This window comes from Cucurbita pepo, chromosome LG16 (genome assembly GCF_002806865.2).
Source record: "Cucurbita pepo subsp. pepo cultivar mu-cu-16 chromosome LG16, ASM280686v2, whole genome shotgun sequence".
In the NCBI taxonomy this organism is placed as follows: Eukaryota; Viridiplantae; Streptophyta; class Magnoliopsida; order Cucurbitales; family Cucurbitaceae; genus Cucurbita; species Cucurbita pepo.
This window is the reverse complement of record NC_036653.1, coordinates 6,272,819-6,292,934: the sequence shown is the minus strand read 5'-3', so window position 1 is coordinate 6,292,934 and position 20,116 is coordinate 6,272,819. Positions and strand designations below refer to the sequence as shown.

The 20,116-nt window shown below is 38.1% G+C and overlaps 5 protein-coding genes across 9 annotated transcripts; 3 read left to right on the top strand and 2 right to left on the bottom strand.

The window, feature by feature from the left end:
• Positions 1-105: 105 nt before the first annotated feature.
• On the bottom strand, positions 106-2,941 carry LOC111776766 (probable pyridoxal 5'-phosphate synthase subunit PDX2). Its single transcript, XM_023656117.1, has 7 exons — positions 2,723-2,941; positions 2,512-2,639; positions 2,170-2,257; positions 2,005-2,078; positions 1,065-1,256; positions 531-625; positions 106-448 (listed from the first exon to the last, which is right to left on the bottom strand). Exons 1-7 carry the CDS (start codon positions 2,775-2,777, stop codon positions 325-327), a joined length of 756 nt encoding a protein of 251 aa, XP_023511885.1. The 5' UTR covers positions 2,778-2,941; the 3' UTR covers positions 106-324.
• Positions 2,942-3,684: 743 nt separating this feature from the next.
• On the top strand, positions 3,685-8,477 carry LOC111777480 (serine/threonine-protein kinase GRIK1-like). Of its 2 annotated transcripts, none has more exons than XM_023657104.1 (13): positions 3,685-4,031; positions 4,220-4,382; positions 4,617-4,998; positions 5,743-5,817; positions 5,902-5,946; positions 6,112-6,186; positions 6,520-6,607; positions 6,699-6,823; positions 7,338-7,436; positions 7,529-7,595; positions 7,680-7,795; positions 7,881-7,959; positions 8,087-8,477. In XM_023657104.1, exons 3-13 carry the CDS (start codon positions 4,681-4,683, stop codon positions 8,278-8,280), a joined length of 1,281 nt encoding a protein of 426 aa, XP_023512872.1. In that variant the 5' UTR covers positions 3,685-4,031; positions 4,220-4,382; positions 4,617-4,680; the 3' UTR covers positions 8,281-8,477. The 2 variants fall into 2 exon arrangements, with proteins under 2 accessions (XP_023512872.1, XP_023512873.1); XM_023657105.1 differs by having other exon boundaries at positions 3,686-4,031; positions 7,341-7,436.
• A 1,608-nt stretch (positions 8,478-10,085) lies between these two features.
• Positions 10,086-12,410, top strand: LOC111777634 (F-box/kelch-repeat protein At5g60570-like). 2 transcript variants are annotated; one of them, XM_023657321.1, is made up of 2 exons: positions 10,086-10,295; positions 10,650-12,410. In XM_023657321.1, the coding sequence occupies exon 2, from the start codon at positions 10,963-10,965 to the stop codon at positions 12,085-12,087; it is 1,125 nt and encodes a 374-aa protein (XP_023513089.1). In that variant the 5' UTR covers positions 10,086-10,295; positions 10,650-10,962; the 3' UTR covers positions 12,088-12,410. The 2 variants fall into 2 exon arrangements, with proteins under 2 accessions (XP_023513089.1, XP_023513088.1); XM_023657320.1 differs by having other exon boundaries at positions 10,528-12,410.
• A 1,680-nt stretch (positions 12,411-14,090) lies between these two features.
• Positions 14,091-17,765, top strand: LOC111777897. Of its 2 annotated transcripts, none has more exons than XM_023657630.1 (8): positions 14,091-14,502; positions 14,576-15,043; positions 15,143-15,305; positions 15,521-15,818; positions 15,927-15,999; positions 16,075-16,165; positions 17,002-17,081; positions 17,290-17,765. In XM_023657630.1, exons 1-8 carry the CDS (start codon positions 14,467-14,469, stop codon positions 17,518-17,520), a joined length of 1,440 nt encoding a protein of 479 aa, XP_023513398.1. In that variant the 5' UTR covers positions 14,091-14,466; the 3' UTR covers positions 17,521-17,765. The 2 variants fall into 2 exon arrangements, with proteins under 2 accessions (XP_023513398.1, XP_023513397.1); XM_023657629.1 differs by having other exon boundaries at positions 16,069-16,165.
• Positions 14,913-18,827, bottom strand: LOC111777898 (classical arabinogalactan protein 2-like). 2 transcript variants are annotated; one of them, XM_023657631.1, is made up of 2 exons: positions 18,246-18,827; positions 14,913-14,999 (listed from the first exon to the last, which is right to left on the bottom strand). In XM_023657631.1, the coding sequence occupies exon 1, from the start codon at positions 18,759-18,761 to the stop codon at positions 18,270-18,272; it is 492 nt and encodes a 163-aa protein (XP_023513399.1). In that variant the 5' UTR covers positions 18,762-18,827; the 3' UTR covers positions 14,913-14,999; positions 18,246-18,269. The 2 variants fall into 2 exon arrangements, with proteins under 2 accessions (XP_023513399.1, XP_023513400.1); XM_023657632.1 differs by lacking the exon at positions 14,913-14,999 and adding an exon at positions 15,488-15,575.
• Positions 18,828-20,116: the final 1,289 nt, after the last annotated feature.

Genomic DNA, 20,116 nt, shown 5'->3' with positions numbered 1-20,116 from the left:
TTATTCTGTAGGAGAAAGGAAATTAAAATCACTTTTTGTAAATTGAAAATAAAATCATTATCATGTCCTTGCTTGTTTTTAGTTATAAGAGGAGGAATTTTGAAGTACTTAAAACACAAATCTCCATAGACAGCATCTCTTGTAACATGACATAAGGAACATAAAACATGTCATAAACGAATTAATACAACAGAAGAATCCTGTGACATAACGTAAGGAACATAAAACATGGTCCAAATTGTAAAATAGATAGATTAAACCTAGAATGAAACTTGAAAATGTAAGTGTGGGTTGAGGAGGAAGGAGGGGTTCATTTGGTTTAAGCTAAAGAAAAATCGGAAGGTCGATCTTTGGTTTTTCGAATCTCGAATCGTTATCTACTATGTCTGCTGCTGTGCTAGTTGAGGATTCTTCAACATCGCCAGCCATCTTCAGGAAGTAACTGTGCCTGCATAGTCCATTGTTGTAACTCACTTGAGATGATCATCATAATATGCTGTGTAGTATTTCAAGTTAGAACTAGACTATACCATCTGTTATCTGATGTTAATTCAGGATGGAAGGCTGTTGCGAGTAGGTTCCCTTGCCTCACTGCTACAATCACTTTACTTTCTGAACCTTGTTCCTGCGATATTCATTAAACCATAATGTGAACGGGTAGGAGGAAAAGAGAAAGTTCCATTCGAAAAAGAGAAAGTTTGAAACAATTGGGATTTTTTTTGGAGATTGGATGCAGTTACTAATTCATGATCTAACATGTACAAAATGAAAACTTCATTCTCGATTCTACGAGAAATTTTATGAAAGCCTTTCATTTGCTTCTCTTCTTCGATGGAAGTTTTATTTTCTTAAAATGTATCCTAATTTTTGGCCTAATTCTTCTTAAAACCCAATTTGGAACACGACTTAACACACTCTAGTGTGACAGAAAATTATAATTCTACTGAACTATGACTCAAAACCGACATATGTACCGTCTGAAACTTGTGGCTCGTATATACAGATTACTATCATTTAGGTGTTCAAATTAGAGGCACTAGCAGAGTAGAGATGATACAACAAACCTCTTTGCCTTCACCAGAGGAATCTGAATGCAAGTTAGAGTTTGAAGAGACAGGGCAATGAGCCAGCACTTGGACGTCTGATCCCACTTCAAGAATTGCAGGAGCTCGGATGAAAACTCCACGAAATGTTTCCGGACCACCTTCAGTAGACACTAGCTCTGGTATCGACAGCTCTGCCTCAAAGCTTTGAAGCTACATAATAATGATCTCTTCTTAAATTAGGAAACTCTGAACTCAAGAAATGGACAAGTGAATATAAAGCGAGAACTTCAACAATAAGCTGATAACATGTATCCGGGGAAAAACAGAACATTCGGAATCAACCTCAATAATTATGTTTGGATCAGCTTGTGTACAAACAAAACCATCAAGGATTCTGCATTCCGAACTCCATGCTTCAATGAAGATCTCATACTACGTGTGAGATGGAGGATTTTAAATGAAGTATGAAACTTTTCATTGGGGAAAAGTCATTATTTGAGCCCGTAGTAAGGTAGATTTTAAAATAGCTTAGTGAGGATTGTTGGGAGGGATCCTACGTTGACTAATCAAGGGAATGATCATGGATTTGTAAGTAAGGAATACATCTCCATTAGTACGAGGCATTTTGAGGAAACTAAAAGCAAAGCCTACAAGAGCTTATGCTCAAAGTGAACAATATCATACTATTGTGGACATCTGTGATTTCTAACACGTAATGGTCATTAGCAAGTGTCTAAGCTCCCCAGATTGTTGTTTATGACTGTATTTTTCCAACATGCTATGATTTAAAAAAAACATCAGAAGCTGATTCAACTAGTAGGATGACTTGAAGGGAAAAATTCATGTCGGCTACAGTGCCACACAGGCAGAGATAACTTCATGCAAATTTGATTCCTGAACACATTCCATGCCAATTTCCTAGTTTCAGAACCGAATAAGAGAAAGCAACAAGAGTTACCTGACTTCCAAAGAAGTTTCTATGAACAGTACAATCCAGCCCACCAACAAGTTCCTGTCCACCAGTTTTCTGCCCTGAAAATACATGTATCCATACCAAGTTTAGAAAGCATTTCAAGCATTTCATTGATGTTGAAATGGTGAGGAAAAGAGGAAGGAAATCCACCAGTAGCCTTGTTTGCCAAAAAGATGAGCCCTGCACAGGTGCCCCACACGGGCTTCCCCATTCTAACGAACTCACGCAAAGCAGGAAACTGGAAATACACAAAACTACGACAACATAAATACACTCGATTCTAATTCTAAGCCAGATGATAATGAGACCATCAATTTGAGATATCTGATGTCTAATCTGCGAAAACAGCTTTAGCGGGGCAATAGCATCGAGAAATAAAGATTAGATGTCGACTTAAACACGATTGAATGCAAGATGCTTCAACTTTTAGGCTATTCCTATGTTCAATTTGTGCAATTATAGATGCAATATGTAGAGGAAAGAGGAACAAACCAAGTTATGGAGATCCGCAAGTTTGGCCATGGTAGTGCTTTCTCCACCAGGAATAATCAGAGAAGCTACATTAAGAAGCTGCTCAGGCTTCCTTATCTCTACGCCCTTCACTCCGAGCCTTCTCAAAGCTGCGCGCCACAATAACACAACAATTGATATTCATCTACAAAAGGAACTAGCAATAGCGAAGGCGAAGAAGAAGAAGAAGAACCTGCGATGTGCTCGTTAAAAGATCCCTGCAAAGCTAGAACGCCGACGATAGCCATGTGTTGTGAGCGTTCAGTAGACCTAGAAGGCGCCAACTCCGGCTCCGACGAAGCAGGAGAAGGCAGTGGGAGCGATTGAGAGAAGAGAATCAGAAGCGTTTGTTGATTGAACACCTCCAACCTCTTCTTTCGAGTGGCGCTAATTTGAAGAGCCTGCCTGGCTGCAGCACAGACGGCTCACTTTTTGAATAATTTTCTTTCCCAAGATAATTAAATCATTAAAAAAAAACAAATATTCTTCGTCTATTCAATTTTCAAATTTGGTAATTTTATATTCTCTCCTCTCAATCCATCCACAGCAATAACATATATTGTCTGTTTTAGCTCATTAAATATGCTGTTCTGCTTCACAAAGAAGTTTCTACACCCTTAAACAAAATGTTCCGCGGTTCCCTACTACTAATACGTGACCTCACACGAGATTACCATTAATATAACGTAAGAATATGATTCCATTCTTTTTAATAAATTAAAAAATGCCTCGAGATTGGTAGCATATTTTGACTAGTCAGATCATTCGAATAGGCAATGTTTCTTTTTTTTTTCTTTTAATAAAGAAAAAAATGGAATTGTATATGGAAAGTACCCATTACCTTTATTTAATTTGACTTAAATTTTTTATTATTATAAAGTATTTTTTGTAATTAAAAAATTGAGATTTTTTTTGGGTTAAGACATAAAATTTAAATTTATATATAATAAATTAAATAATTATAAAAATTGTGAATATCTATAATAAGTAAAATTAAAAAATTTATGAGCGTAGTAAATATTAAATTTGGAGATTAATAAATAAAAAATTAGGGCAAATCATATAATTTAAGGGGAAAAAAAACAAAAGAATAATAATAATAATAATAATAATAATAATAATAATAATAATAATAATAAATCGGTTGGGCACGAAAATAGTTAAAAGGTGGAGGGGGGTTTTGGATGTTGATCGGAGAATGGGGAAAAAGAGGGAGAAAGGGTAAGCCGTCTGTCCCGTCATTCTGTACCTCTCTCTCGTCTTCTCTTTCAGCTCCCTTCCTATTTTCATCCTGCTTCGCTAATTCCATTTCATCATCCCATTCTCCCTTCTCCATTCTCCTGTAAATCCCCTCCAAATTCAATAAACAATCACTCTTCGATCGAATTTATTCATCCATCCATCCCTTGGGATCTTCTATAGCTCTGGAATTTCTGATTTCCGTTGAGGCTGCTTAGGGTTTTCCGTCGGACACTTTTCTTTTCAACAACTCCTCTGATTAGGTAAGGGTTTTGAAAATTTNTCTTTTTTTTTTTTTTTTTTTTTTTTTTTTTGTTTTGTTTTTTTGGCGTGATTGATGACGTTTTCATTTTCTGTGTAAGTTTGACGCGGATTTTTGCTTGTTTATTGTTGATTTTTTGTTTCTTTTTGTCACTATGTTTTCTAATTATGTAAATGGTCAACGTGCAAGGGTTTTGGATGCAAGCCGACTCTGGTTGCCCATATAAACTATGTTAGGTCTGAATTGCAACGCCTTTGCTACTACCAGCTGTTTCTTTCATCGGGCTGAATGGCATCCGTTGGAATAGCATACAGGACTTGGGCTTGCTGCCCTTCATCCCGTTGTAAATCAGGTGCAGTTCATATCTGAAAGCTGGAATAATGTGCTTGCCGAAGTTTTTGAAATGTTCCATTGCTATGGCTTTCTTATGAGTACTTTAGAATTCTGAACAGCTTTCAGTTAATTTAGTTTTAGCGCATGATAACTATCCTTCCTCTTTGTTGTCCATCTCTGAGGTCGTTCTTTTTATCTATTGAATTCGAGGGCATGGTTCCAATAATAATAATTTTGTTTTTTTTGGATTCAGGATAGGGTTGTTTGGTTGCGGATAGTTTCAATAACTACTTCAAAGTTGAGGTTCTTAAAATCTCATGTACAATAAAAGTTTCTCTTTTTCCAAAATGATGGGCTGTTGTGGTTGCTTTGGGTTTACCAAAAAGCCTAAAAGGGAGCTGAGACCTGCTGCTGGCTTCAACCGCCTTTCTGAGGATTTTTTGTTGGGTGAAGACGTGGAAGATGAAGAAAGCTGCTCGTCTCATGATGATACTACCAGTACTACACATGAAGAAGAAACCGAATCACATAGCCGTGTCAAAAATTCAGAAGAGATTTTGCAGCATAGAACACAAAATGGTTTGATTTGCCGGCAATTTCCTGTCAAAGAGACAAACAGAGTTGTTCGCTCAGAGGTGAACGTAGTAATTAATATGTCCATCGATTATGGGAAGTTCGAATTGAACGTTATGCAGCTTCTAAGGCTGTTTAACTTGAATGTGGGTCTATTGTTATTCTAGGAATTGTTGCAGAATATGTCCAAATTTTTTTTGCCCTTCCTGAACAGATTTCTTTAGCACAAATATGTTTTGTTGCTTTTACTTTTTTAGTCGAATGGACTTTGATCTGGCGGTATGCAGGGTTTTAGTTGGGTTATGTTCGATAATGGAGGGAAAAACATAAGTTGAACTATAGCTTCAAATTTCTTCTACGGCTGGCAGACGGAGGGAAACCATTCTGTGTTAATGACCTTTTGCTTATTATAATATCACAAGCCTCTTGTCACTACTGTAGAAGGTCCAGTAAGCAGCTTTTTTCATTTGAAAATGAGTACCTGGTTATTAAATTTTGTAGTGAAGCCTGGCTTTGATTCTTTGTTTTGAATGTACTGAGCTAGAAGAGTACTTGCATGCCTTACAATTATTGATAGAACACAAAGCTTTTTTTTTTTTTTTTTTGTCATAGCTCCTTGAATCAAAAGATTTGAAAAAAATACAATACCTCCCCAGCTCTTATGGAGCTATGAACCTATCCTTTTGAGGAACTCAGCCTTGTATAGTCACCTCTAACTGGTTGTATGATGTTTTTACTTCGTGGCTTATTACTACTCTTGGTACTAACTGTTCACGCTAATGTTCATTTGTTGATTTGATATTCAGGATGAAAATGGAAACAAGATGGTCAATGAATATGTTCGTGAGTATAAGATTGGTGCTGGTAGTTATGGGAAAGTGGTAAGCATTTTCTGATAACATCATTTTGTCATATCTTATCAATTGATACTATTGACTAGCTTTCTCATCTTTTTATGTAAACAGGTTCTATATCGAAGCTATATTGATGGAAAATACTACGCAATTAAGGTGTTCTTTCCGATATTTCTTTTAGTTGCTTTATGTATTTAAAATAACTTGGAGATGGAGGGGTTATTCTGTTGCTAGTTGTTTTTTCTGTCTCCTTGATGTTTGCTAGAAGGATGAGATATCAAGAGGTTTTTGTTGATAAACCTGCATTATATATACTTGTAGGCATTTCACAAGTCTCATTTGTCAAAGCTGCGAGTTGCTCCCTCAGAGACAGCTATGACTGATGTTCTTCGTGAGGTAACTGGAAATTCTAAATTAGTTGCCTCAGCATCAGATTTCCATTCGATGTCTGATTGTTATTCATATAAAACGAGGGTCTTTTTCCCTTTTAATGATATCTTAAATTTTTATTGGGTTTGAATGTTCAGCTCTTATTTGCATATCTTATTAAAATTTGAAAAGAAAACTCTCATTTGCATGTAGTGTATATTTTAGCTCATTTTCTCGTTTACACATATTTCCCCCCTGCAACGTTTTTGCTAAGCTTTGTTGGATGTATATCTATCTTCTTTAACTCGTAGGATTACCGTTGCTGAGTTTTGGATAAAATATATTATCTTTTTTTTACAGGTTTTAATCATGAAAATGTTGCAACATCCAAACATAGTAAATCTTGTTGAGGTGATAGACGATCCAGATGATGATCGCTTTTACATGGGTATTCATGGCATCTTTTGTTTTCTTTATGGACTTGCTTGAATCTTTGAAAGGAATTTAAACTTTACTTGAGCAGTCATTCTTTGCTTTAGTTCTTGAATACGTGGAAGGCAAATGGGCTTGTGAGGGTTCTGATCCACCATGTGGTCTAAATGAAAATATTGCTCGGAAGTACTTACGTGATATTGTCTCAGGACTGATGTATCTCCATGCTCATGTATGATCTCGATTCTTAACTTATACCTCTTTTCTTTTTCTCTTTTTTCACATTAGCTTAATCCTTTATCAACCTTGTATGTTAAAGGAGTTTTTATTACATTTAAAAGTTATATCTATTATTTGGTTATTATATTATCTGGACTAGATGGCATTGATTTTTACTCGCACTTAATTTGCTGATACTTGACACATGGTTGCACAATCTTTTTTCTCTTAATAGTGTGATATGTACTCATTGCTTTCTTATAAAAAAAATGTGTATGGGCTATAGCTTATAAAATATATATCGTTTTATTGCTTGACATGATTTCAGTAGGCATTATCCTATGTATCTGCGCTAAGCTTAGCTGAAATTTCGCAATGCCTTGTGAAATTGCTGGCAATTGGCTGAAATCTTGCCGAGTCTTAGTAAAAATAGGGCTATCTACTTGGTTGCATATAAGCTGACTGTTTGCGTGATTTTGTTCCTCCTTGATTGGGTTATTTATATATTTGTTTTCCAATTTTGGAAGCAGAATATAGTGCATGGTGATATTAAACCCGATAATTTGTTGATAACTCGCGATGGTACAGTGAAGATAGGGGACTTCAGCGTTAGCCAGGTTTTTGAGGTAAGTAATCAAAGGATTTCGTTCATCTCTTCACAACTGCATTTTTACCATTTGAGATTCCTGTGAGGGTGATATTGACTTTTCATTTGCAGGATGAAAATGATGAGCTTCGCCGTTCTCCTGGGACTCCTGTTTTTACTGCACCAGAATGCTGTTTAGGTCTGAATTATATCTGTTTCGATGCTTAGTAAGGTTGGATTTACGTTGATGTATCTCAACTGTTAACTTTCTCTCTGTTATTAGGTATAACTTATCATGGCAAAACCGCTGACACATGGGCAGTTGGGGTGACCCTGTACTGTATGATACTCGGTCGTTACCCGTTTCTTGGAGAGACACTGCAAGATACCTATGATAAAGTGGGGAAAGTGTTTATTATTTGTGCTATTATGGCTTTCATTAAGTACACTCTGATGTTAAATGGACAACATATTTCTTCCTCAGATTGTCAATAATCCATTATTGCTGCCTGATGATATGAATCCCCAGTTGAGAGATTTATTGGAAGGGATTCTATGTAAAGGTACTGTGTCTCATCTCCTCCAAGATTTTGAGTCCCAGAATGTTGTATGCTTTCTTAAATCATTAGTGAAATTCGTGTTCGAAAAACCCGATCACCTTTGATTATATACAAGCCTTTCCTGTTACAGATCCGAGCCAGAGGATGACACTGGACGACATAGCAAAACACAGCTGGGTGATTGGAGACGAAGGCCCAATCCCACAATATCTATGCTGGTGCAAGCGCAGTAGTTTTGTGGGGGAAGAGCAGTCAAACGTGCAACGAGAAGAAAGTGGGAGTAAACAGAATGATTTTGACATGCCTCCTAATTTGTCTGTGTAGTCTGGAGATTCGTGTGTGTAAATTTGAAAGGTAGATGGGTTAGCTCCTCCCTCACTCCTTCCCTCTCCCTTTATATATAGTTCTTTTTTGACCATTTTATGCAGTTTTCATCTTTTGTGTTCGGTCTGTGTTGGAGGTTAAACATGGAGTGCAATTCTTTTATGGCCCGAGAAATTATGGGGTTTTTAAGACTTCAACGCCCTTGTGTTTATTTTTAAATCTTTTGTTTGGTTCCAGTTAACTCATGTTTTTGTTCCATGAACCCAAAACCGAACCGTATCAATTCAGGTTCAGAAAAATTAACCCAACCTCTATAATTCTGGTTGGGTTGGTCCGGGTTATCAGATTGAATGCACACCTAGCTGTCCCATGGAGAAGGAAGAATATATTGTAATAAAAAAACATAAGCATCTTCAAATTTGATGGCTTGAGAAATTATGGGGTGCAATTCTTTTGTGGCCTGAGAAAGTGTAACGACCCAGATCCACCGCTAGTAGATATTATTCTCTTTGGGCTTTCCCTCAATTTCCCTTTTGGGCTTCCCCTCAAGGTGTTAAAACGCGTCTGCTAGGGGAAGGTTTACGCGTCTGCTAGGAGAAGGTTTACGCGTCTGGGAAGGTTTCCACACCCTTATAAATGGTGATTTGTTCTCCTACCCAATCAATGTGAGACATCACAATCCACCCCCCTTCGGGGCCTAGCGTTCTCGCTGGCACTCTTTTCTTCCTCCAATCGATGTGGGACCACCCCCAAATCCACCCTCCTTTGGGGTCCGTCCTTACTGACACACCGCCACGTGTCTACCCCCTTCGGGGAACAGTGAGAAAGCTGGCACATCGTCCGGTGTCTGGCTCTGATATCATTTGTAATAACCTAGATCCACCGCTAGCAGATATTGTCCTTTGTCCTCTTTGGGCTTTCTCTTTCGGGCTTCCCCTCTCAAGACTATAAAACGCGTCTGCTAGGGGAAGGTTCTCACACTCTCATAAAACGCGTCTGCTAGGGGAAGGTTCCCACACTCTTATAAAACGCGTCTTCTAGGGGAAGGTTCCCACACTCTTATAAAGGGTGATTTGTTCTCCTCTGAAGTTTATTTTAGATCTTTTATTTGGTTCGAGTCAACTCGAAGTTTTTGTCCCATGAACTCAAAATCAAACTGAATCAATTTAGTTTCAGAAAAATTAACTCAACCTAACTCAAAATACTAATTCAATCTAACCCAATTCCTATAATTCGGGTTGGGTTGGGTTGGTCCGGATTATCGGGTACCTAGCTGTCCCACGGAGAACGAAGAATATATTGTAATAAAAAAACATAAGCATTGGCTGTTCAGCCACAAAGGAGAGAATATATTATTGAGCAGCCACCACATTTCCCAATAAACAATTAGGCCCAATTTTGAGCCCACTTTCATTAAGAAGAGGCCCAGCCCAATTACAAAGTCTGAACAATTTCTTTTCTTGTACTTATTTTTTTAGATTTTATTTCTTAATTAATATAGATACCATCTAATAAGTCAATAATTTATGAGATATTTTAATTATTATTTTTTAAATTCGAGAATATATTAATTAAAAGTAAAAACAAAAATAGAAATGGAAAGAGGAGAAAAAAAGCCCCAAAGTGCAAAATGGAGAAAGGCGGGGCGAAAGTACAAATACCCAGAAGTACGGTGCTATCTGCGATAATTTACCATTTTTATTTTTTATTTTTTATTTTTTATTTTTTATTTTTTATTTTTTTCCCTCTTTATAAATTATATAATATATATCTATATATATATTGTAAAAATTACGTCACATGGACACAACTCGGGGCCGCCCCCCCAATGTGATCTGGTGCCGCCGCTGTTTTCGCAAAGGCTGACTCCACTTTTCTTCTTCGTCTTCCCCAACTTTCCCTCCGACCATGTTCGTCGGTAACTATTTCAGCCGCCGCCGCCGCTCATTGGAGTCGCAACTAATAGATCCATCTTAACCCAACCAATAGATCCCTCTTACTTTCCCCAATTTCAGGTCTGGGATTCTTTTCTCAATTCTCTTGATTATTTCATCTGCTTAATTAATTTCCCTGTATCCTTCTTTGTTTTGATTTCGATCCATTTCCATGCTTTAGGCTTCTCATGCGTATGGTTTTAAAACTCGTGGATCTTTCACGGATTGTTTCTCTGTTTTTTCCTTTATTCGATTTTTTTCATCCTGCGTTTGGGATATCTCGCTAATCTCTCTTTAAAAAACCAAAATCCAGATCGTTCTATTTTGGCGGCTGGAAAGAAATTCGGATCGTTCGTTGAGGTTATTAGTGAGTGATTTGATTACTACTGGGATTCTGAAGGTTAAGGTGTATTCGTTTTCTTAATCTGTTTGCAGAGGACTGCGAGGGCTTCTCTAATTGGTATAAGTTCGTGTAAATGGAACATTCCGAGTACAGATTCTTCACATTTTCACACTCTGTTTCAATAAATTAATGGGAGAAGGAATTAAGTGTTCATTGATTGCTGCTTTCAAGGGTCCAAATTTGTTCCCTGGGTATTGGGAGGATAATCAGAGGCCGCCTGGATATTACATTTTAAGATTGGTGGTCTTTATTGGTACAGCTTATTGATTCTTTTGTTTTAAATTATAATATCATTCTTTGCTGACTTTGACAAACAAAGTTTGTTGTAATACCTCACGGAAGAAGATGGAGGATGAAGATGTAAGTTATCATTCAAGAGTAGATTTGATGCTTGATGGTTTGCAGCGTCGACGCATATCGAATGATTCCCTTCTACCAATGCTCGATGATGATGCAGCAATGAATTGCTTTGCTTACGTTCGAAGATCTGATTATGCTTCACTATCGTGTGTTAACTCGAGGTTTAACAAGCAGATTAGAAGTGGTACATTGTCTGAGTTGAGGAAGAAGATAGGGATTGTGGAGTATTGGGTGTATCTGGTTTGTGATCTAAAGGAGTGGGAAGCGTTCGATCCCGATAGAAATAAATGGATGGCATTGCCTAAGATGCCTTGTGATGAGTGTTTCAATCATGCTGATAAAGAGTCCTTAGCAGTAGGCAGCGAGTTATTGGTTTTCGGTCGAGAGTTTTATGATTTTGCTATATGGAAATATGCATTTTTTCCTCATTGTTGGGTAAAATGTCGAGGAATGAACCAGCCTCGTTGTTTGTTTGGGTCTGGCAGTCTCGGTTCGATAGCCATAGTAGCAGGTGGGAGTGATATAAAGGGAAATGTTCTAAACTCAGCAGAATTATACAACTCTTCAAAGGGTCGATGGGAAACGTTGCCTAACATGCACGTCCCACGTCGGTCGTGTTCCGGGTTCTTTATGAACGGGAAATTCTACGTGATTGGTGGGATGTCAAGTCCTACAGTGTCACTAACATGTGGGGAGGAGTATGATTTAAAGAAGAGGAAATGGAGGAAAATCGAAGGGATGTATCCATACGTGAATCAAGGAGCTCAGGCGCCCCCTCTAGTTGCAGTGGTGGAGAATGAACTATATGGAGTGGAGCATATAACGAACATGGTTATGAAGTATGAGGAAGCGGGGAACGCGTGGAAGGTGTTGGGGAGACTTCCGGTGAGGGCGGATTCTTCAAATGGATGGGGACTTGGTTTCAAGGCTTGTGGGGAAAAGCTTGTGGTCGTAGGCGGGCAAAGAGGGGCGGAAGGCGAATCGATTGTGCTTAGCTCTTGGTGTCCGAAGTCGGGAGTCGATAATAATGGGAGTTTGGATTGGAAGATAGTAGGAGTGAAGGAACATGTTGGGGTTTTTGTGTACAATTGTGCAGTTATGGGGTGTTGAAGAATCATCATCATTTATATAACTCTGATTTCACAGGCCATAGTTTTTGGTTTCTTGTTCTACAAAGGGATCATCTTTTGTTCTTAGTGTTCTTCTTCTCATAACTTTAGCACCTAATAATTGTTTGCATAGTTTCAGTCTTTGCTGGATTTGGCTTTTACTCACTATATGGATTACCTTATTATCACCCTATTGCTGCCTTCTGATTCGTTACGTAACAGGTAAAACTCGCCTCCCGACCCCTCCCCATCGTAATTTTTGTGTCTATGCTTTCTTGTAGGCGAACATTTTATGTGAAAGTTGTTCCATTTACTGTTGTTTTTTGTTCTGGAATTCAAATGGTTCTGTTCTTGTTAAATTGCTCCTTTTCCTCTTAACACTTATTGGGCGTTCTTGTTACTCAATTGTGAGATCCTACATCGGCGGGGGAGGAGAACGAAACACTATTTATAAGGATGTGAAAACTTCTCTCTAGCAGACGCGTTTTAAAAACCCCCGAAAGAAAAAATTTAAAGAGGACAATATCTACGGCGTGGATTTAGGTTGTTATAAATCCATTGTTATTTCTGGAATTCAAATGGCTCTATTTTTGTTAAATTTTTCATTTTCCTCTAAATGCTTCTTGGCGTCCTTGTTTCTGTACTCTTTGTTCTAACTGGTCGAGTATTTTAGGGTTGTGGAGTTTAATCATCAAATGGGTTCGGTTCAAGCGCAGGTTAAGCTAAAGTTTGGACCGATCGGGTCCTAATGATTGAAGCATTGCAGGACGTTTGTGAATAGGCATTAGAAGAGGTCTATAAAGTATGAAGAATGAATAAATAAATAAATAAAAATGGTTTCCCCCCACCCCCACTTTCTTTAGCATTTTTTCATTCTATTTTAATTAACTAAAAATAATAATAATAATTCACTAAAATTTGAAAAGTAACAGTAATTTTTAGATTTTTTTTTTTTTTTTTGAAACTCCGTGTAAGGCAGAGCAAACAAAAGTAATTTAAATAATAATAATAATAATAATAATAAATAAAATGGTTGAGACCTCAATGGAAAATCCATTTTCCCCCAGGAAAATGCAATTTTTAAAAAATGGAAAAATGTATTTTTAAACGAAAATTAAGACATAAAATGACGTGGCAGTGACCCACTTGTCTCTATTTTCTTTTGAAATTCTAAAGTATTTCTACTTAATTTTCAAACATTTATGACAGGATAGTAAGTGTTACAACATTTAAAAGAATATATATATAATATTGAAAAAAGGAGCGTTCAAGGGTATTGTTGGGTAATTTAGCCAATCATTTTTCTAAGGTATATATATATATAACAATAGGGGGAACAGCATGGGAAGTGCCTTTGATTGGACAAGGTCAGCACAATCATAACACTTGAAGAATGACTGCAAATATAAACAGTTGATCTTAATCATAATGATAATAATAATAATGAGGTCTCAACTCAAGAGATTCGTTCCGTTTTCCTTCCCTTTTTCATACTTTATTCATTTCAGACCACTAAGAAGAATTAATGAACTAATTCACTTCTCACTATCACAAATTCAAAACAGAGGTTCGTTAGGTAGTGGTAAGGTAGGAAACAACTTATATTAGTTAAACGAACACTACTCTCCACAATGGTATGATATTGTCCACTTTGAGCATAAGCTTTCTTGGCTTTGCTTTCGGCTTCCCCAAAAGATCTCATGGAGAGAGTATTCTTGGATTATAAACCCATGATCATTCCCTAAATTAGTCAATGTGAGACTTTCATCATCCAACACCTCCCTTCGAACAAAGTACGCCTCCCCTTAATCGAGGCTCGACTTCTTTGGAGTCTTAGTCATTTTTTACTGCCTTCGAGGAGGCTTGACTCCTTTTCTTTTGGAGCACTTTGTTCGATATTTGAGGAAGTTTAGGGCATGACTCTGATACCAAGTTAGATAGACGAATACGACTCTCCACAATGGTATGATATTGTCCACTTTGAACATAAGCTCTCATGGCTTTGCTTTGGACTTCCCCAAAAGGCTTCATATCAATGAAGAGAATATTCCTTGATTATAAACCCATGATCACGAAAATACTATGGAAGATTGAAACTACTAACTTTCAGAGAATCGGATTCTAAAGGTGGGTTTAGTTGAGTCTGCGTCTACTGGAGTGTCAAGGGAGGTGGGCGGAAGTGGCAGTAGTAGTAGGCCACAATTCCCACCATCCTCACGATTCCCTTTCCCTTATTTACTCTGCGAATCTCCCTCCTCCAAAGGCTAAGGCATAGGGTCTCCTCCTCCTCCTCCTCCTCCATCTCCATGTCTGTCTTTGCTTGATTTTCAGGGAACACAGACTTGTTCTGGTTCTACTCTCTACCAACACAGGACATAAGATGAGTGATGGGACAGTTCCAGATCGTCTCCATAAGGTACTTTCTTCTCTGTTTCTCTGTGTTCTCAATCTTCTTCTATGTTCTAAGTAACTAGTCTGGTGTTTTCCAGGGCGGGGAATTGGCTGGGACAACAACGGAGGGAACCTCTCATGTTAACCATTGGAAGAGAAGGAATCTTGTTCTTGAGATACCTTCTCGGACACCGGATTTTGTTGCAATAAAAACAGCTCAAACATCAAGTCCTACACCTAGGAAAGTGAATTTTATGTTAACACCAACCTCTTCTTCAGATGCTATATCTTCAGGGCCATCTTCTTCATCCAGAGGCAAATCATCCATCAAGACTCTCTTTCCTAAACTTAGCTTCATATACCGAAGTTCCTCGGACGTCGATGAGGCTTCTTCGTCTGCAGGGACACAAGAGAAGGCTAAAGCTTCAAAGCCCTTGTCCATGGCCACGATCTTTACGCCTAGGTCGAAGCAGCAAGCTTCATCACTACCTGTAACTCCTATAGCTCATTATAATCCAGAATCTACACATGATGAAAACAACAAAGGGAGTGAACAGGAATCAGTAGTAAGCACACATGCTAATTTGAGTTTTATTAAGCACTGAAGCTGAATTATCATATAGCATTACCAATTACCTGACAAAGACTGCAATTTTATTGTGCAGAGAAGAGGAACTCAGAAACGGATATCTCGCTCCCTTTCTCTTCCAGCCAATAACAAGGGAAGAAGCATAAGGAGGACTGATTCATTTTTTCGTGTAATTCCGTCGACCCCACGACCAAAGGAAGGGGATTCGACATTGAATACTTCTACAACAGTAGAAATAGGTAAACTAGCCAGACTTCACACACTGTTTTGTTTCCATTTAGTTACAGGAAAGAGATGGTAATTATATACTTACTGATCCTATAGTATCCAATGATTTTGCTGGGAAGAAAAAAAGCATGTACGGTCTCTTGTTCTATCAACATTTAAGGGTAAACAACTCTCTTAAATCCAATATTGTAGAAGATGTCAATCTCATTTCAATCTCATGGTCCAGAAAATAAAGATTCCAATGGTGAAGACATCTCTGAAGAAGACGCTGTTTGCAGAATCTGCATGGTTGAATTATGTGAAGGAGGTGAGACTCTAAAGATGGAATGTAGCTGCAAAGGTGCACTTGCTCTGGCTCACCAAGAATGTGCAGTTAAATGGTTTAGTATCAAGGGAAACAAAACGTGCGACGTTTGCAAGAAAGAGGTTCAAAACCTTCCTGTAACTTTGTTAAAGGTCCAGAGCATTCGAACTCAAGTGTTTGGGGCAGCTAGAACTCAGCAGGACAATGTTAATGGCTATAGGTCAGCAACTATCTGTCCTTATAGGGCTAGAGCTAAACGTTGACTCTTCGTTTCTATGTCTTACATGCCATAGTTAAGACTAATATCTACTGTCTTTGAATAAGTCAGGGTCTGGCAGGAGTTTCCCGTGCTCGTGATTGTTAGCATACTAGCCTACTTCTGCTTTCTTGAGCAACTACTGGTAAGAGTAGCAACTATGAAGTTTTGAGTTTAAATCCATCATTTGTCACGTCTTCTGTAATATGTTCAGGTGCAGGTTGCAAAAATGGGCACCAGTGCAATTGCCATTTCACTTCCATTTTCTTGCGTTTTGGGTCTACTCTCATCAATGACCTCCTCAACCATGGGTAGGTTAGCTCTAGCGCGATTCTATGTTGCTGAGGCATCATCTTTTCAATTCGTATTCGCTAGTCTATCATGTTAGGAATCACGACTCTCCACAATGGTATGATATTGTTCACTTTGAGCATAAGCTCTCATGGCTTTGCTTTGGGCTTCCCCAAAAGACCTCATACCAATGGAGATAGTATTTCTCACTTATAAACTTATGATCTTCCACTAAATTAACTAATGTGGGTCTTGCTCCCAATAATCCTCAACAATCCTCCCCTCGAACAAAGTACACTATAAGCCTCCCCTGAGGCTTATAGAGCTCTCGAATAGCCTCCCCTTAATCAAGGCCCGACTCCTTTCTCTAGAGCCCTCGAACAAAGTACACCCTTTGTTCGACATTTTAGTCACATTTGACTACACCTTTGAGGCTCACAATTCTTTGTTCGATATTTAAGGATTCTATTAACATGGTTAAGTTTAAGGCATGGCTCTGATACCATGTTAGGAATCACGACCCTCCACAAGGTATGATATTGTCCACTTTGAGCATAAGCTCTCATGGCTTTGTTTTGGGCTTCCCCAAAAGGCCTCATACCAATGGAGATAGTATTCCTCACTTATAAACCCATGATCTTCCACTAAATTAACCAATGTGGGACTCGCTCCCAATAATCCTCAACATATCACATTACACTGATATTCAACGAGCCCGAAACACTCACTCTTTTGACTCGGCTGAATTGTTATGTGAACTGTCTGATGGGTGCACTTTGGGATTCTTCTTTGACAATATGTTGCTATTCTAGACTGTTATTTAGTAATCAATCCTAAACAACTTTTTTGTTTGTAGTGAATAGAAGATTTGTATGGGTATATGCAACAGTTCAATTTGCTATGGTGGTTCTCTTCTCGCACATATTTTACTCCGTGGTGAGAGCTCAAGCTATCGACTTTCCTATTAATTTGAACTGCATAGCTTTGTTAGCAGGGATTGGGTATCTTCTGGATCACTTATTGTATGAACCAATCTGAAAACTAATTCTAATAATGTTTTCATCAATCCCCTCTAGTTAGACTGCTTTGATTTAATACTTCTTTTCGGTTAGATCTTGGAGATGAGTTTTAGAATGGCTTACAGGTTGGTGTCCAAGCAGTTTTGGCTATCATACTGGCTACATTAACTGGGCTTGGCATCATCATGAGTGGAAGTTCAATTATTGTTGAGTTTTTAAGATGGAGAAGACGATGGTGGCTTCCAACAACACAACAGCACCTCGACTCTCAGAGAATAGCACAACCGGTACGATCGTCTATAGCTATAAGTTCACTGCACAATGCTATACCCCGCCAGCATCACACAGTTGTGTGAAGAAACAGTGTTGACCAAAGTGAGTTATGTTATTGTTTGATCTATTGTGTATGGTTTTCATTACATGTAAAAGGACTGTAGGTGGTGAGTTTTCTGAACCATAGTTCCCTTGTATAGACTTTATGCCGTGGTTCTGGAAGTTGTCAACTTGTATCAAGTTTGTGGATATAATAGGAACACGAGATAACCAGAGAGTGAATCTGGTCTATAGCATTCTCATAAATGCATCCCACATAAATTCGTGATTTCTTGATTAAAACCTTGCCATGTTCATACCAAGATTGTCTCTCTAGTTTCAAAAAGTTGAGATTTAATCATTGTGGTGAGGTTGATTTCGCTTTCAACAGGAATAATTTGTCTCTTAAGCTAAAATAAATGTATGCTAGGAAATGTAAACAATGAACCCTAGAAATTATGTTAGTATGAAGTTTGAATTAAATCACAGGTTCTCCTAGAATCGATTGGAGATCGAGAAAATTGAAACCTCGCTGATAATTGAAGTAAAAACTACAGGCAAGTGAAATGTGAGGCGGCAATGCCGACTGAATGATCAAGAATCTAAAAACTATCGTATGAAAAGAATAATCACACAATGCTATTCAGAATTAGTCAATAAAACGAAGTGCTACTAGCAACCTCCTGGACAATGAGTTAATCAAAATAAAATGATAATGCTATTTACTCAATAGAAATGCTATCCTCTTCTAATACAGAGAATTCCATACCATAGACATTCAGTTCCTCGTAACTCATAAGAACGAAGATCTAGCAGCGTTCCCGTACTGAGATCGACGAATGTTGTCTTGGCGCTTCTTGTACACGATTCCTCCTATTCCAACGAAACACGCTGCGGCAATCACTCCAACTGCAATTCCAGCCTTCTTTCCTCCATTCATCCCGCCTTTGGAGGATTCCGACTCTTCTCCACCGTTATTAGAAATGCTGTTACGGAAATCGCTATCAGCCGCTGGCGATGGGGCCGGATTCAGTGACGGAGAAGGACCACGCGCAGGAGATGGACTGGGAACGAGATCTGAGGGCGGAGGCGCAGGAGGAGAGTGCAAAGGCGATTCCACCGGTGAACTCACCGGAGCGTGAGGAAATGGAGTAGGAGAGGACAGTGGAGGAAAATTTGCAGCAGATTCAGGGGATGGAGATGGCGGAACTTTCTCCGTTTGTTCCAAAGAGAAAGCGACGTTCATCAAAAGAAGACAACAACAGTAAGCAATGAATTTCGCCATTTTCGTATTGTGCAGAAGAATCTCAGAGATTTGAGAATCAGAAAAGAGGGAATGTGCGTCAGAAGAAGGCGGAAAAAGGCCAAGCAGCAGTATATAAAGCGGTTGAAGACGAAGGCGGAAAAGATACAAAATGAGCCAATGATAGAACGCCACGTAGGACTGTTTTTAAAAAAACAAAATTTATAGTGATAGGACCACTGGATCCGCGCCGGTTGAAATATAATTGACTCCTAGCGGTGGAAATTAGTAATTACTCTCTTTATTATTATTATTATTTTTTAGTAAAATTATAAATACATTATTTTTTTATTTTTTTATTTTAAATTTTAAAATATTACACTTTGCATTTGATGTTTGGGCTTTTTTCTGGGCCGGTTCATTTGATCCAGTAAGCCTGTTCAGCCCAATTCACGTGGGCCTGAATACATAGTGTCTAAAACTTCTATCATTTTGTAATTTTATATAATTTTAAAAAATAATTTTTAAAATTTTAAATTATATCGTTAAATATTTTTAAAATTCATATACTGGAATAAAATAAATTAATGTAGACGGAAATTTTAAGTTTTATTAAAAATTATATAATGAAAAAAAATATTACAATTTTAAATATATATTACTAATATGGTGGAGCATTGTGAATGAACTGGCACGATAATTTCCCAAAAGGGTAGAAGAAAATGTAATCCTATCTGAGACAAGATGGGCCCCACAGGTGAGCTGGCAAAAACAGTTGATCCAACTGGACCATCGAGGAGTGACCTAGCAATGTCCCATCCACGTGAGTCTTTAGGGCAGCTTGCAAGATTGGAGGGCACTACTAGCCACTAACCGCTAGGGTCCCCCCTAAAGGTTGCGACTTTGGTTCTCTCTTATTAGGTATAGTTTATACGTGGATGAGGTTGGACATCCAAACACTTTCCAACTACACCTAAAAAAAAAAAAAAATTGTAATGTCATTTAACTGATGACTTCGACATTCTCTAACAGTATAGTTCCTATAACCGTACATGTTTAGTGATAGTAGTATTGTCCGCTTTGACCTATTACATATCGTCGTCAGTCTCGCTATTTTTAAAACACGTCTATTATGGAGAGGGTCTAGTCATACTCCAACTAGTGTTTCACATTGTCCAATGACTGGCTCTGATACCATTTGTAACATCTCAAACTCACTGCTTGCCGATATTGTGATGTCTCACATTGGTTGGGAGGAGAACAAACCACCATTTATAAAAGGGTGTGAAAATCTTCTCCTAGCAGACGCGTTTTAAAGCCTTGAGGGGAAGCCCGAAAGGAAAAGCCCAAATAAGACAATATCTGCTAGTTGTGGATCTGGGCCGTTACAGATATTG

Bases quoted from the DNA above. Each gene is read 5' to 3' on its own strand.
- LOC111777480 (XM_023657104.1), top strand. From the start codon at position 4,681: ATGTACAATAAAAGTTTCTCTTTTTCCAAAATGATGGGCTGTTGTGGT. The intron at 4,999-5,742 runs GTGAACGTAGTA...TTTGATATTCAG, and splicing joins ACAGAGTTGTTCGCTCAGAG to GATGAAAATGGAAACAAGAT. The intron at 7,596-7,679 runs GTCTGAATTATA...CTCTGTTATTAG, and splicing joins TGCACCAGAATGCTGTTTAG to GTATAACTTATCATGGCAAA.
- LOC111777898 (XM_023657631.1), bottom strand. From the start codon at position 18,761: ATGGCGAAATTCATTGCTTACTGTTGTTGTCTTCTTTTGATGAACGTC.
- LOC111776766 (XM_023656117.1), bottom strand. From the start codon at position 2,777: ATGGCTATCGTCGGCGTTCTAGCTTTGCAGGGATCTTTTAACGAGCAC. The intron at 2,640-2,722 runs GTTCTTCTTCTT...TGTGGCGCGCAG, and splicing joins TTTTAACGAGCACATCGCAG to CTTTGAGAAGGCTCGGAGTG. The intron at 2,079-2,169 runs GTGGATTTCCTT...ATGTATTTTCAG, and splicing joins TTTGGCAAACAAGGCTACTG to GGCAGAAAACTGGTGGACAG.
- LOC111777897 (XM_023657629.1), top strand. From the start codon at position 14,467: ATGAGTGATGGGACAGTTCCAGATCGTCTCCATAAG. The intron at 14,503-14,575 runs GTACTTTCTTCT...GGTGTTTTCCAG, and splicing joins TTCCAGATCGTCTCCATAAG to GGCGGGGAATTGGCTGGGAC. The intron at 15,306-15,520 runs GTAAACTAGCCA...CTCATGGTCCAG, and splicing joins TTCTACAACAGTAGAAATAG to AAAATAAAGATTCCAATGGT.
- LOC111777634 (XM_023657321.1), top strand. From the start codon at position 10,963: ATGGAGGATGAAGATGTAAGTTATCATTCAAGAGTAGATTTGATGCTT.